The sequence below is a fragment of the Ylistrum balloti genome, unplaced genomic scaffold (genome assembly GCF_031769215.1).
Source record: "Ylistrum balloti isolate Yb309-2 unplaced genomic scaffold, AGI_CSIRO_Ybal_v1 Utg369912, whole genome shotgun sequence".
Classification (NCBI taxonomy): domain Eukaryota; kingdom Metazoa; phylum Mollusca; class Bivalvia; order Pectinida; family Pectinidae; genus Ylistrum; species Ylistrum balloti.
Window position 1 is genome coordinate 333,711 of NW_026782034.1, and position 14,540 is coordinate 348,250.

Consider the following 14,540-nt stretch of genomic DNA (forward strand, 5'->3'; position numbering starts at 1 on the left):
AGGTTCATATATAGGTTAATACAACCATGTCTGAACTGCACTGGAAGGTTCTTATTGTACGGAGAAAACCCAGTTTATAAAAGCCAATATGATTTAAGTCTCTGTAAGCACTTTGTGTATAAAAGCCAATATGATATGTCTCTGTAAGCACTTTGTGTATGTTTGTGATATTTGTGTGAACAGAGCCGCAGAACAACCCAGGCTGGCTGAAGGCAGAGGACACAAACTCTCTACAGCCTGCAGTCTTTATGAAGTCTGTCTGTGTGGACATGCCTCGTAATTATACAAAGGTAGGTAACTCTTTTTTACATGCCAGTGTGGACGTGCCTCGTAACTATACAAAGGTAGGTAACTCTTGTTAACATGGCAGTGTGGATGTGCCTCGTAACTATACAAAGGTAGGTAACTCTTTTAAGCATGCCAGTGTGGACGTGTTTTCTAATCATATCAATGCACATTCATATATACATGCATATTCACAGGTCAATACTTCTCACCATTTCATAATTTGTTTTCACTGATTTAATCATTTTTGAGGCTTTTAGAGTGAAATTTACACAACTAAAATATATTAGTATTTAAAAATGCATTCTAACATTGGGAATGACTCCTGCATAGTAATGGTTCGTGTAAAATCTAATGAAATATGATAAATCTGTGGAAAAGGTTTGGTAGTTCATAACTGTTTGTTAAGTGGTGTAGTTGATATTGATTAATATTGTCACAGCATACGTTCCTCTTTCAAATCTGACCTTTGACCTACAGATGAAGTGTGCAGTACCTGTTTTTCTGTCTGCCCCCGGAACCATTGATATTGGTATTCAACATTTGTGGGTTGTCATGACAACAGAGAAACGATCACAGGTGGCGCTGGTGTCCACCCAATCAACAAAGCCTGCCCTTGTGGAGTCCTTCCAGGCTATGGATGTGGAGGCTGTGGCTGTAGAGATGGTCCAGGGGTATGCGACTGTTGAAACGGAGGATGCGTTTGTGGAGGATACAGTTTGGATGTCTACCGTCTCCTCTCAGTGAGTACAGGGGACAGAGAACTGTTGGTAAATCATTAAGTTTTGATGTCTACCGTCTCCTCTCAGTGAGTACAGGGGACAGAGAACTGTTAGTTTTGATGTCTACTGTCTCCTCTCAATGAGTACAGGGGACAGAGAACTGTTAGTTTTGATGTCTACGGTCTCCTCTCAGTGAGTACAGGGGACAGAGAACTGTTGGTAAATCATTAAGTTTGGATGTCTACCGTCTCCTCTCAGTGAGTACAGGGGACAGAGAACTGTTAGTTTTGATGTCTACCATCTCCTCTCAGTGAGTACAGGGCACAGAGAACTGTTATTTTTGATGACTACCATCTCCTCTCAGTGAGTACAGGGGACAGAGAACTGTTGGTAAATCATTAAGTTTGGATGTCTACCGTCTCCTCTCAGTGAGTACAGGGGACAGAGAACTGTTAGTTTTGATGTCCACCGTCTCCTCTCAGTGAGTACAGGGGACAGAGAACTGTTGGTAAATCATTAAGTTTTGATGTCTACTGTCTCCTCTCAGTGAGTACAGGGGACAGAGAACTGTTAGTTTTGATGTCTACCATCTCCTCTCAGTGAGTACAGGGCACAGAGAACTGTTAGTTTTGATGTCTACTGTCTCCTCTCAGTGAGTACAGGGGACAGAGAACTGTTAGTTTTGATGTCTACCGTCTCCTCTTAGTGAGTACAGGGGACAGAGAACTGGTGGTAAATCATTCAGTTTGGATGTCTACTGTCTCCTCTCAGTGAGTACAGGGGACAGAGAACTGTTAGTTTTGATGTCTACTGTCTCCTCTCAGTGAGTACAGGGCACAGAGAACTGTTAGTTTTGATGGCTACTGTCTCCTCTCAGTGAGTACAGGGCACAGAGAACTGTTAGTTTTGATGGCTACTGTCTCTTCTCAGTGAGTACAGGGGACAGAGAACTGTTAGTTTTGATGTCTACCGTCTCCTCTCAGTGAGTACAGGGGACAGAAAACTGTTATTTTTGATGTCTACCATCTCCTCTCAGTGAGTACAAGGGACAGAGAACTGTTGGTAAATCATTAAGTTTTGATGTCTACCATCTCCTCTCAGTGAGTACAGGGGACAGAGAACTGTTAGTTTTGATGTCTACTGTCTCCTCTTAGTGAGTACAGGGGACAGAGAACTGGTGGTAAATCATTCAGTTTGGATGTCTACCGTCTCCTCTCAGTGAGTACAGGGGACAGAGAACTGTTAGTTTTGATGTCTACTGTCTCCTCTCAGTGAGTACAGGGCACAGAGAACTGTTAGTTTTGATGGCTACTGTCTCCTCTCAGTGAGTACAGGGCACAGAGAACTGTTAGTTTTGATGGCTACTGTCTCTTCTCAGTGAGTACAGGGGACAGAGAACTGTTAGTTTTGATGTCTACGGTCTCCTCTCAGTGAGTACAGGGGACAGAGAACTGTTAGTTTTGATGTCTACTGTCTCCTCTCAGTGAGTACAGGGGACAGAGAACTGTTAGTTTTGATGTCTACTGTCTCCTCTCAGTGAGTACAGGGGACAGAGAACTGTTGGTAAATCATTCAGTTTTGATGTCTACTGTCTCCTCTCAGTGAGTACAGGGGACAGAGAACTGTTAGTTTTGATGGCTACTGTCTCCTCTCAGTGAGTACAGGGCACAGAGAACTGTTAGTTTTGATGGCTACTGTCTCCTCTCAGTGAGTACAGGGGACAGAGAACTGTTAGTTTTGATGGCTACTGTCTCCTCTCAGTGAGTACAGGGGACAGAGAACTGTTAGTTTTGATGTCTACTGTCTCCTCTCAGTGAGTACAGGGGACAGAAAACTGTTATTTTTGATGTCTACTGTCTCCTCTCAGTGAGTACAGGGGACAGAGAACTGTTAGTTTTGATGTCTACTGTCTCCTCTCAGTGAGTACAGGGGACAGAGAACTGTTAGTTTTGATGTCTACTGTCTCCTCTCAGTGAGTACAGGGGACAGAGAACTGTTAGTTTTGATGTCTACTGTCTCCTCTCAGTGAGTACAGGGGACAGAGAACTGTTAGTAAATCATTAAGTTTTGTTGTCTTCTGACAGTTGCTACATATTTGAATGTCATTTGTTATCTGTTTCAGAATCATGGTGTTCCGTTTGTTTAACGAAGCTGGAAGAAGAGACCTGTCAACCACGGCCAGAAAACCAGTCACACATTTCTTCTGTCATGGCATTGCTATTGTGATTCGAGCCATGGATGACCGAGTATTTGTTGGATGTAATAATGGAAATTTGGTCATATACGACCGAGATGAAGGTAACACCACAACTGTCTTATGTGTTTAAACATTTTACAGAAAACTATGGATTTATTTGGCTTCTACTCAAATTTAGTTTTTACATATACAGTTTTAAACATTAGATAAAGTTGGTTATTTGCAAACTTTTTGAAAACAATAAAATCAGAATTCTAGATGGAAGAGGAGATCTAATATTAGTGAAAATAGCTCCCAATGTCTAGTTTCAAACATTCATTGCTGATTTTTCTACCAAACATCACAATGATTCATGACAATGAGAAAGAGTTATACTTTAAACAAAAATATTCTGTTCCAAGTTACAAATAATCCATATCACATGCCACAAAATCTGTGTGATTACCTGTAGTTGTAGAAATATCCTTGGATTATTACAGAGCATGCTGGAGATTGTACCTCAGATTGTACTGGCAGTTTTATTGAATTATGGATAATATTTACACAAGTCTTATTATTTCACAGAACATATCTGGGCGTAAAACAGCCAAAATAGCATCCTCATGAAATTATAATCTGCTATACAGTATTGTGGAATACCCTGGTGTCTTAGTTTTCATTTTCTCAGGTGGTGCTATTGAAATAACGGAAAACATCTCACCTGAGTTAAGGGGAAAATTTCAACTAAAGGACAACTCAATTAAGTTGAGGAGGAAATCTCTAGTAAAGGAGGGCACTCAATTAAGTTAAGGAGGAAATCTCTAGTAAAGGAGGGCACTCAATTAAGTTAAGGAGGAAATCTCTAGTAAAGAAGGGCACTCAATTAAGTTAAGGAGGAAATCTCTAGTAAAGGAGGGCACTCAATTAAGTTAAGGAGGAAATCTCTAGTAAAGGAGGGCACTCAATTAAGTTAAGGAGGAAATCTCTAGTAAAGGAGGGCACTCAATTAAGTTAAGGAGGAAATCTCTAGTAAAGGAGGGCACTCAATTAAGTTAAGGAGGAAATCTCTAGTAAAGGAGGGCACTCAATTAAGTTAAGAAGGAAATCTCTAGTACACTATGTACATCAGTGCTAGAACACTGGTCCTTTGTTTGATTAAGGTGACAGTGTAGTCCTGGAACCATCACACTCTGGTCTTCTTCTGGTTGTGTTATAAGATGAAGGTGACCGTGTAGTCATGGAAATGTCACACTCTAATCTTCTACTGGTTATGTACTTCTGAATAAATTTAGTTGAAATTGACAGACAGAAAACATAAATGGCTTTTCCATTGTGATTTTATCGGTAATAAATACAGTAACCGTTGTGGTTGAAGCCGTGAATTTTTATTATTATAAAATATTCTTTCAGAAGGGAGATGGAACTTTCGTTCACCAAAGATAACACCGATTGATAGTATGCCAATCCGTAGTATCCTGGTGATGGAGGAGGAGATTTGGTTATCGTGTCGGGACTATGTCTACATTATACAGTATGAGGAAAATACATACAGTGTAAGCTCTCTGCTGACTTCATCAGAATCAAATGACACTATCTATTCATTTATCTGTGAAAACTTACTGTCAAGATGATGATGCTATGTAATACAATATTTTAATCTTTGTTCTGTTAAGGTTATGTGCAGTGTGCTTTATTCAAGGCCCATAACTCCATATTTACCAAGAGAAATATTAGTCATACAAAGACAATGTGCAGTGTGCTTTATTCAAGGCCCATAACTCCATATTTACCAAGAGAAACATTAGTCATACAAAGACAATGTGCAGTGTGCTTTATTCAAGGCCCATAACTCCATATTTACCAAGAGAAATATTAGTCATACAAAGACAATGTGCAGTGTGCTTTATTCAAGGCCCATAACTCCATATTTATCAAGAGAAACATTAGTCATACAATGACATTGTGCAGTGTATCAGGAGCAGCAAACCCTTTAATTACAGAGTTATTGTCCTTTAGTTAAAATTTTTTGTGCGTACCATCAGTTTGCATGCAGTTAAACTAGCAAAATGAAACATAGTGTATTCAGAAGTCATGCTTAAATAATGTGTACAAAAGATTGGGACAGCAGTTTTTTAAATACAGAGTGATGGCCCTTTGTTAAATTGTGTGTCTGTAGAATAAGTTTGCTTTCATTTGAAGTAGGACAATGACACTAAGTGCATACATTGGTCATACCAAGAGGATGTGTTGTACAGTGTACCAAAGTCAGGACCTGTAATTTCCTAATCACAGAGTTAATGATTGCGGTTTGTAAACATTTCCTGTTAATTTTTCAGTTAATCACCAGTCCTGATTACAAAGCACAGATTGTATTTTGACTTTTACCAAAACCTGTTTTAAAATGAGATGATAAACAGGTATGAGAGAGAAGAAAGTTTGTGAAAACCTTGTGTAACAGAAATCCTATTATTTCTATATTTTGGAAATCATATTTTATATGTATATATAATTATTATATGTGATGTTTCAGGAGAAGGTGAGAATGAGCTCCAATGAAGGAGGATCAGAGATCATGGAGATGGTTCGATCCGGTGTGGGATTATGGGTATCGTACAAGGACCAATCACGAGTCAGCCTCTTCCACATCGAAACCAAGCAAAATTTACAGGAAGTGAATGTAAAGGGTGCAGTGGAAAGGATGGTATCAAGTAAGTGGGTTGGTAACAATCAATTTAGGCAGGAAGTAATGATGTATAACTACCATATCTATCAACCAATAAACCAAATCCTAGTTATAAGGACTCACACAACTCAATCAAACACTATTTATTATCACTTATCATTTTAGCTTATAGTATTAAGTTCAACACAAGAGACAACTATCTAGTTTACAGAAACAGACCTGTCAAATTCATTCTACAAATGGGGTAATATAGTAAGTTAAATGGCATCTCGGACTGTTATCACCTTCAGAAGTCAACGATCGAAAGTTTACAAGTGAACCAAACCACCCAATTAGGGAAAAACACAATTTACATCTGTCTTAATCTGACCCACAGATGTTAAAATGTGTTTTAAACTTTACATTTTCACAAAATTTTATAAATGCAAATTTCTGTCATCTGCTACCAAATTATAAATTTAAACCACAGAGGGCACAATCTTTTCCTCAAATCTCAACTCAGGTAGCAACTCCTTAAGTAGACAAAACAGAATTCTTGTCAGCTTATTGGCTGATATTTTTGTCCATACCTGGTGATCAGTCCATCTATACACATTAATGTTTAGCTCCTCAAATTATATTTCATTGTCCCACAGTACGCAGAGCCACTGACAGTAAGAATATCTTTGTTAGTCTCTCTACAGGATAATAATGTTCAGTAGTAGTCATTAAAGGGTCAGTGTTCCTTTATTCAACTTTACAGATCAGTTTGTTACCAGTAACAGGTTGTATAGTTTGTTACCTGTTACAGGTTGTATAGTTTGTTACCTGTTACAGGTTGTATAGTTTGTTACCTGTTACAGGTTGTATAGTTTGTTACCTGTTACAGGTTGTATAGTTTGTTACCTGTTACAAGTTGTATAGTTTGTTACCTGTTACAGGTTGTATAGTTTGTTACCTGTTCCAGGTTGTATAGTTTGTTACCTGTTACAGGTTATATAGTTTGTTACCTGTTACAGGTTGTATAAATAATTTGTTACCTGTTACAGGTTATATAGTTTGTTACCTGTTACAAGTTGTATAGTTTGTTACCTGTTACAGGTTGTATAGTTTGTTACCTGTTACAGGTTGTATAGTTTGTTACCTGTTACAGGTTGTATAGTTTGTTACCTGTTACAGGTTGTATAGTTTGTTACCTGTTACAGGTTGTTACCTGTTACAGGTTGTATAGTTTGTTACCTGTTACAGGTTGTATAGTTTGTTACCTGTTACAGGTTGTATAAATAGTTTGTTACCTGTTACAGGTTGTAGTTTGTTACCTGTTACAGGTTGTATAGTTTGTTACCTGTCACAGGTTGTATAAATAGTTTGTTACCTGTCACAGGTTGTATAAATAGTTTGTTACCTGTCACAGGTTGTATAAATAGTTTGTTACCTGTTACAGGTTGTATAGTTTGTTACCTGTTACAAGTTGTATAGTTTGTTACCTGTTACAGGTTGTATAGTTTGTTACCTGTTCCAGGTTGTATAGTTTGTTACCTGTTACAGGTTGTATAAATTGTTTGTTACCTGTTACAGGTTAGGTTGTATAGTTTGTTACCTGTTACAGGTTGTATAGTTTGTTACCTGTTACAGGTTGTATAGTTTGTTACCTGTTACAGGTTGTATAAATAGTTTGTTACCTGTTACAGGTTGTAGTTTGTTACCTGTTACAGGTTGTATAACCTGTTACATAGTTTGTTACCTGTTACAGGTTGTTACCTGTTACAGGTTATATAGTTTGTTACCTGTTACAGGTTGTTACCTGTTATAGTTTGTTACCTGTTACAGGTTGTATATAGTTTGTTACCTGTTACAGGTTGTATAGTTTGTTACCTGTTACAGGTTGTATAGTTTGTTACCTGTTACAGGTTGTATATAGTTTGTTACAGGTTGTATAGTTTGTTACCTGTTACCTGTTACAGGTTGTATAGTTTGTTACCTGTTACAGGTTGTATAAATAGTTTGTTATCTATTACAGGTTGTATAAATAGTTTGTTACCTGTTACAGGTTGTATAGTTTGTTACCTGTTACAGGTTGTAGTTTGTTACCTGTTACAGGTTGTATAGTTGTTATATAGTTTGTTACCTGTTACAGGTTGTATAGTTTGTTACCTGTTACAGGTTGTTATAAATAGTTTGTTACCTGTTACAGGTTGTTACAGTTTGTTACCTGTTACATATAGTTTGTTACCTGTTACAGGTTGTTACCTGTTATAGTTTGTTACCTGTTACAGGTTGTATAGTTTGTTACCTGTTACAGGTTGTATAGTTTGTTATAGTTTGTTACCTGTTACAGGTTGTATAAATAATTTGTTACCTGTTACAGGTTGTATAGTTTGTTACCTGTTACAGGTTGTAGTTTGTTACCTGTTACAGGTTGTATAGTTTGTTACCTGTTACAGGTTGTATAGTTTGTTACCTGTTACAGGTTGTATAAATAGTTTGTTACCTGTTACAGGTTGTATAGTTTGTTACCTGTTACAGGTTGTATAGTTTGTTACCTGTTACAGGTTGTATAAATAGTTTGTTACCTGTTACAGGTTGTATAGTTTGTTACCTGTTACAGGTTGTATAGTTTGTTACCTGTTACAGGTTGTATAGATAGTTTGTTACCTGTTACAGGTTATATAGTTTGTTACCTGTTACAGGTTGTATAGTTTGTTACCTGTTACAGGTTATATAGTTTGTTACCTGTTACAGGTTGTATAGTTTGTTACCTGTTACAGGTTATATAGTTTGTTAGGTTATCAGGTTGTATAGTTTGTTACCTGTTACAGGTTATATAGTTTGTTACCTGTTACAGGTTGTATAGTTTGTTACCTGTTACAGGTTGTATAAATAGTTTGTTACCTGTTACAGGTTATATAGTTTGTTACCTGTTACAGGTTGTATAAATAATTTGTTACCTGTTACAGGTTGTATAGTTTGTTACCTGTTACAGGTTGTATAGTTTGTTACCTGTTACAGGTTGTATAGTTTGTTACCTGTTACAGGTTGTATAGTTTGTTACCTGTTACAGGTTGTATAGTTTGTTACCTGTTACATGTTATATAGTTTGTTACCTGTTACAGGTTGTATAAATAGTTTATTACCTGTTACAGGTTGTATAGTTTGTTACCTGTTACAGGTTGTATAGTTTGTTACCTGTTACAGGTTGTATAGTTTGTTACCTGTTACAGGTTGTATAGTTTGTTACCTGTTACAGGTGTTACAGGTTGTATAGTTTGTTACCTGTTACAGGTTGTATAAATTGTTTGTTACCTGTTACAGGTTATATAGTTTGTTACCTGTTACAGGTTGTATAGTTTGTTATATAGTTTGTTACCTGTTACAGGTTGTATAGTTTGTTACCTGTTACAGGTTGTATAAATAGTTTGTTACCTGTTACAAGTTGTATAGTTTGTTACCTGTTACAGGTTGTATAGTTTGTTACCAGTAACAGGTTGTATAGTTTGTTACCTGTTACAGGTTGTATAGTTTGTTACCTGTTACAGGTTGTATAGTTTGTTACCTGTTACAGGTTGTTATATAGTTTGTTAGTTTGTTACCTGTTACAGGTTGTATAGTTTGTTACCTGTTACAGGTTGTATAAATAGTTTGTTACCTGTTACAGGTTGTATAGTTTGTTACCTGTTACAGGTTGTATAGTTTGTTACCTGTTACAGGTTATATAGTTTGTTACCTGTTACAGGTTGTATAGTTTGTTACCTGTTACAGGTTGTATAGTTTGTTACCTGTTACAGGTTGTATAGACCTGTTACAGGTTGTATAGTTTGTTACCTGTTACAGGTTGTATAGTTTGTTACCTGTTACAGGTTGTATAGTTTGTTACCTGTTACAGGTTGTATAGTTTGTTACCTGTTACAGGTTGTATAGTTTGTTACCTGTTACAGGTTGTATAAATAGTTTGTTACCTGTTACAGGTTGTATAGTTTGTTACCTGTTACAGGTTGTATAAATAGTTTGTTACCTGTTACAGGTTGTATAGTTTGTTACCTGTTACAGGTTGTAGTTTGTTACCTGTTACAGGTTGTATAGTTTGTTACCTGTTACAGGTTGTATAGTTTGTTACCTGTTACAGGTTGTATAAATAGTTTGTTACCTGTTACAGGTTGTATATAGTTTGTTACCTGTTACAGTATAGTTAGTTTGTTACCTGTTACAGGTTGTATAGTTTGTTACCTGTTACAGGTTGTATAGTTTGTTACCTGTTACAGGTTGTATAAATAGTTTGTTACCTGTTACAGGTTATATAGTTTGTTACCTGTTACAGGTTGTATAAATAATTTGTTACCTGTTACAGGTTGTATAGTTTGTTACCTGTTACAGGTTGTAGTTTGTTACCTGTTACAGGTTGTATAGTTTGTTACCTGTTACAGGTTGTATAGTTTGTTACCTGTTACAGGTTGTATAGTTTGTTACCAGTAACAGGTTGTATAGTTTGTTACCTGTTACAGGTTGTATAGTTTGTTACCTGTTACAGGTTGTATAGTTTGTTACCTGTTACAGGTTGTATAGTTTGTTACCTGTTACAGGTTGTATAGTTTGTTACCTGTTACAGGTTATATAGTTTGTTACCTGTTACAGGTTGTATAGTTTGTTACCTGTTACAGGTTGTATAAATAGTTTGTTACCTGTTACAGGTTGTATAGTTTGTTACCAGTAACAGGTTATATAGTTTGTTACCTGTTACAGGTTGTATAAATGGTTTGTTACCTGTTACAGGTTGTATAAATAGTTTGTTACCTGTTACAGGTTGTATAGTTTGTTACCTGTTACAGGTTGTATAGTTTGTTACCTGTTACAGGTTGTATAGTTTGTTACCTGTTACAGGTTGTATAAATAGTTTGTTACCTGTTACAGGTTGTATAAATAGTTTGTTACCTGTTACAGGTTGTATAAATAGTTTGTTACCTGTTACAGGTTATATAGTTTGTTACCTGTTACAGGTTGTATAAATAGTTTGTTACCTGTTACAGGTTATATAGTTTGTTACCTGTTACAGGTTGTATAAATAGTTTATTACCTGTTTTGTTACCTGTTACAGGTTGTAGTTTGTTACCTGTTACAGGTTGTATAGTTTGTTACCTGTTACAGGTTGTATAGTTTGTTACCTGTTACAGGTTGTATAGTTTGTTACCTGTTACAGGTTGTATAGTTTGTTACCTGTTACAGGTTGTATAGTTTGTTACCTGTTACAGGTTGTATAGTTTGTTACCAGTTTGTTACCTGTTACAGGTTGTATAGTTTGTTACCTGTTACAGGTTGTAGTTTGTTACCTGTTACAGGTTGTATAGTTTGTTACCTGTTACAGGTTGTATAAATAGTTTGTTATCTATTACAGGTTGTATAAATAGTTTGTTACCTGTTACAGGTTGTATAGTTTGTTACCTGTTACAGGTTGTATAAATAGTTTGTTACCTGTTACAGGTTGTATAAATAGTTTGTTACCTGTTACAGGTTGTATAAATAGTTTGTTACCTGTTACAGGTTGTATAAATAGTTTGTTACCTGTTACAGGTTGTATAAATAGTTTGTTACCTGTTACAGGTTGTATAGTTTGTTACCTGTTACAGGTTGTATAAATAGTTTGTCTAATGGCAAGTCGAGGCTATCTCTGGATCGGCACGAATGTAGGAATCATTTTGACAGTGTCCCTACCACGACTTAAGGATGGTGTCCCTCGTTACTGGGACAAACCCTGGGTCTCCTGCCATGCACACAATGGCCCTGTCAGACTTCTTATCCCTGTCTACTGTGACACTGTCAATCTGTGGCAGTTTGTTGATGGGGCCAATCAGATGGCACAAAATGAGTCGTGTCAGAATGGTGATGCTGCCAGTGAGCAGCTGAAATCTAGTTCTGTAGAAACAGACATTTCAATACAGAAGGAGAATGTAGGGGTTCAAGTTTTACCTAATGAGAAAGGGGAGGTACTTATCCCTCAGAACATTTCCCATATGACCTTACGGGCTGATGAAACTGAGGTTGTGTCCTCTAAATCTCTACAGGGGCGGTATTTGAGAAATCCCCAGAGTTCTCTTCCTTTTAGAAAGGAGTTACTGGAAACAGTGCAAAAGAAACGTTTAGGTACAGTGAGGAAGTCTAACCTCCTAGATAAGGTGTCTTCTGAGGATGAAGTCAATTTGTATTACCGTGACCTTATGACCTTTGATGAAGGTTCAGATTCGAGCAAAAATTCAGACCTTTCTGAAAACATGTATGGTAAAGAACTGACAAATAAGCAAGGCGATGTGTTGAGTAATTCTAAGGAAAAAAAGGGTCAAGGTGACGCCAGTAAAGGTCAAAGTGACTCAAGTAAAGGTCAAAGTGACTCTGGTAAAGGTCAAGGTGATACAAATGTACAAAAAGGCAACAAGGAAGAGAAAGCAAAAAAATCATTTAGTTTGCGAAAAACTTTGTCACTTCAATCAAAGAACAAATCACCAAATGTTAGAACCTCGCTATCACTTAAACTTCCACCAGGGGAGCATAATGGCCCTCGAATGAAGGCTATTAGTACGTTGTCTAAACGCAACTGCAATGCAGTGATTGTGATTAGTGGAGGAGATGGTTATCTGGACTGGAAACGACCACCAGCTGAACAACAGAAAGAACACCTCCGCAATGATGAATCTTCTCTGATGATGTGGATGTATAAATTTTAGAGAATTGGTTGTAGTAATTTCTGGATAAGAAACAATGGGTTTTTATCCCTCCTTGTTGCACAATGAAGTCTTGGTATGTGTTCAGCAACTTTTATCAATCTAATAATGTTTAAGTTTTTATGTTTTATTGACCAACAAAGCAAGAAGATATAAATATCCAACACATTTTATTGGGCAGATAATTCAAACCAGGGCACAGTGATTCTGTTGTGTTTGCGGTAAAAAAAGTCTATGTAAGAAGTAACAGCATCAGACTACCTAGTCCAGTTACTGGTAATTTGGGAAAAAGATTCTTGCTTAACCAGTCTCCATGTAACAAAAGTTCATTATCCACACACACAACTTGAGAACCTTGTCAGTCTGTTCCTCTGTTTGACTTGTTACTTGTCAGTCTGTTCCTCTGTTTGACTTGTTACTTGTCAGTCTGTTCCCCTGTTTGACTTGTTACTTGTCAGTCTGTTCCTCTGTTTGACTTGTTACTTGTCAGTCTGTTCCTCTGTTTGACTTGTTACTTGTCAGTCTGTTCCCCTGTTTGACTTGTTACTTGTCAGTGTCAAGGTGACGCCAGTAAAGGTCAAAGTGACTCAAGTAAAGGTCAAAGTGACTCTGGTAAAGGTCAAGGTGATACAAATGTACAAAAAGGCAACAAGGAAGAGAAAGCAAAAAAATCATTCAGTCTGTTCCTCTGTTTGACTTGTTACTTGTCAGTCTGTTCCCCTGTTTGACTTGTTACTTGTCAGTCTGTTCCTCTGTTTGACTTGTTACTTGTCAGTCTGTTCCTCTGTTTGACTTGTTACTTGTCAGTCTGTTCCCCTGTTTGACTTGTTACTTGTCAGTGTCAAGGTGACGCCAGTAAAGGTCAAAGTGACTCAAGTAAAGGTCAAAGTGACTCTGGTAAAGGTCAAGGTGATACAAATGTACAAAAAGGCAACAAGGAAGAGAAAGCAAAAAAATCATTTAGTTTGCGAAAAACTTTGTCACTTCAATCAAAGAACAAATCACCAAATGTTAGAACCTCGCTATCACTTAAACTTCCACCAGGGGAGCATAATGGCCCTCGAATGAAGGCTATTAGTACGTTGTCTAAACGCAACTGCAATGCAGTGATTGTGATTAGTGGAGGAGATGGTTATCTGGACTGGAAACGACCACCAGCTGAACAACAGAAAGAACACCTCCGCAATGATGAATCTTCTCTGATGATGTGGATGTATAAATTTTAGAGAATTGGTTGTAGTAATTTCTGGATAAGAAACAATGGGTTTTTATCCCTCCTTGTTGCACAATGTTACTTGTCAGTCTGTTCCTCTGTTTGACTTGTTATTTGTCAGTCTGTCCCCCTGTTTGACTTGTTACTTGTCAGTCTGTCCCCAGTTTTACTTGTTACTTGTCAGTCTGTCCCCCTTTTTGACTTGTTGTCAGTCTGTTTCCCTGTTTGACTTGTTACTTGTCAGTCTGTCCCCCTGTTTGACTTGTTACTTGTCAGTCTGTCCCCCTGTTTGACTTGTTACTTGTCAGTCTGTCCCCCTGTTTGACTTGTTACTTGTCAGTCACCTGTTTGACTTGTTACTTGTCAGTCTGGCCCCCTGTTTGACTTGTTACTTGTCAGTCTGTTCCCCTGTTTGAATTTTTACTTGTCAGTCTGTCCCCCTGTTTGACTTGTTACTTGTCAGTCACCTGTTTGACTTGTTACTTGTCAGTCTGTCCCCCTGTTTGACTTGTTACTTGTCAGTCTGTTCCCCTGTTTGACTTGTTACTTGTCAGTCTATCCCCCAGTTTGACTTGTTACTTGTCAGTCTGTCCCCCTGTTTGACTTGTTACTTGTCAGTCTGTTCCTCTGTTTGACTTGTTACTTATCAGTCTGTCCCCCTGTTTGACTTGTTACTTGTCAGTCTGTTCCCCTGTTTGACTTGTTACTTGTCAGTCTATCCCCCAGTTTGACTTGTTACTTGTCAGTCTGTCCCCCTGTTTGACTTGTTACTTGT

At 37.4% G+C, this 14,540-nt stretch overlaps 1 protein-coding gene across 1 annotated transcript in view; it reads left to right on the forward strand.

Moving 5' to 3' along the window:
- Positions 1-12,725, forward strand: part of LOC132546762 (rho guanine nucleotide exchange factor 10-like) — a 70,487-nt gene extending 57,762 nt beyond the window's left edge. The window contains 7 exon segments of the mRNA XM_060210480.1: positions 184-290; positions 766-1,028; positions 3,130-3,305; positions 4,594-4,736; positions 5,714-5,891; positions 11,438-12,143; positions 12,207-12,725. Coding sequence (XP_060066463.1) covers positions 184-290; positions 766-1,028; positions 3,130-3,305; positions 4,594-4,736; positions 5,714-5,891; positions 11,438-12,143; positions 12,207-12,555 — 1,922 coding nt within the window. The 3' untranslated portion in view covers positions 12,556-12,725.
- The last annotated feature ends 1,815 nt before the right edge of the window (positions 12,726-14,540 follow it).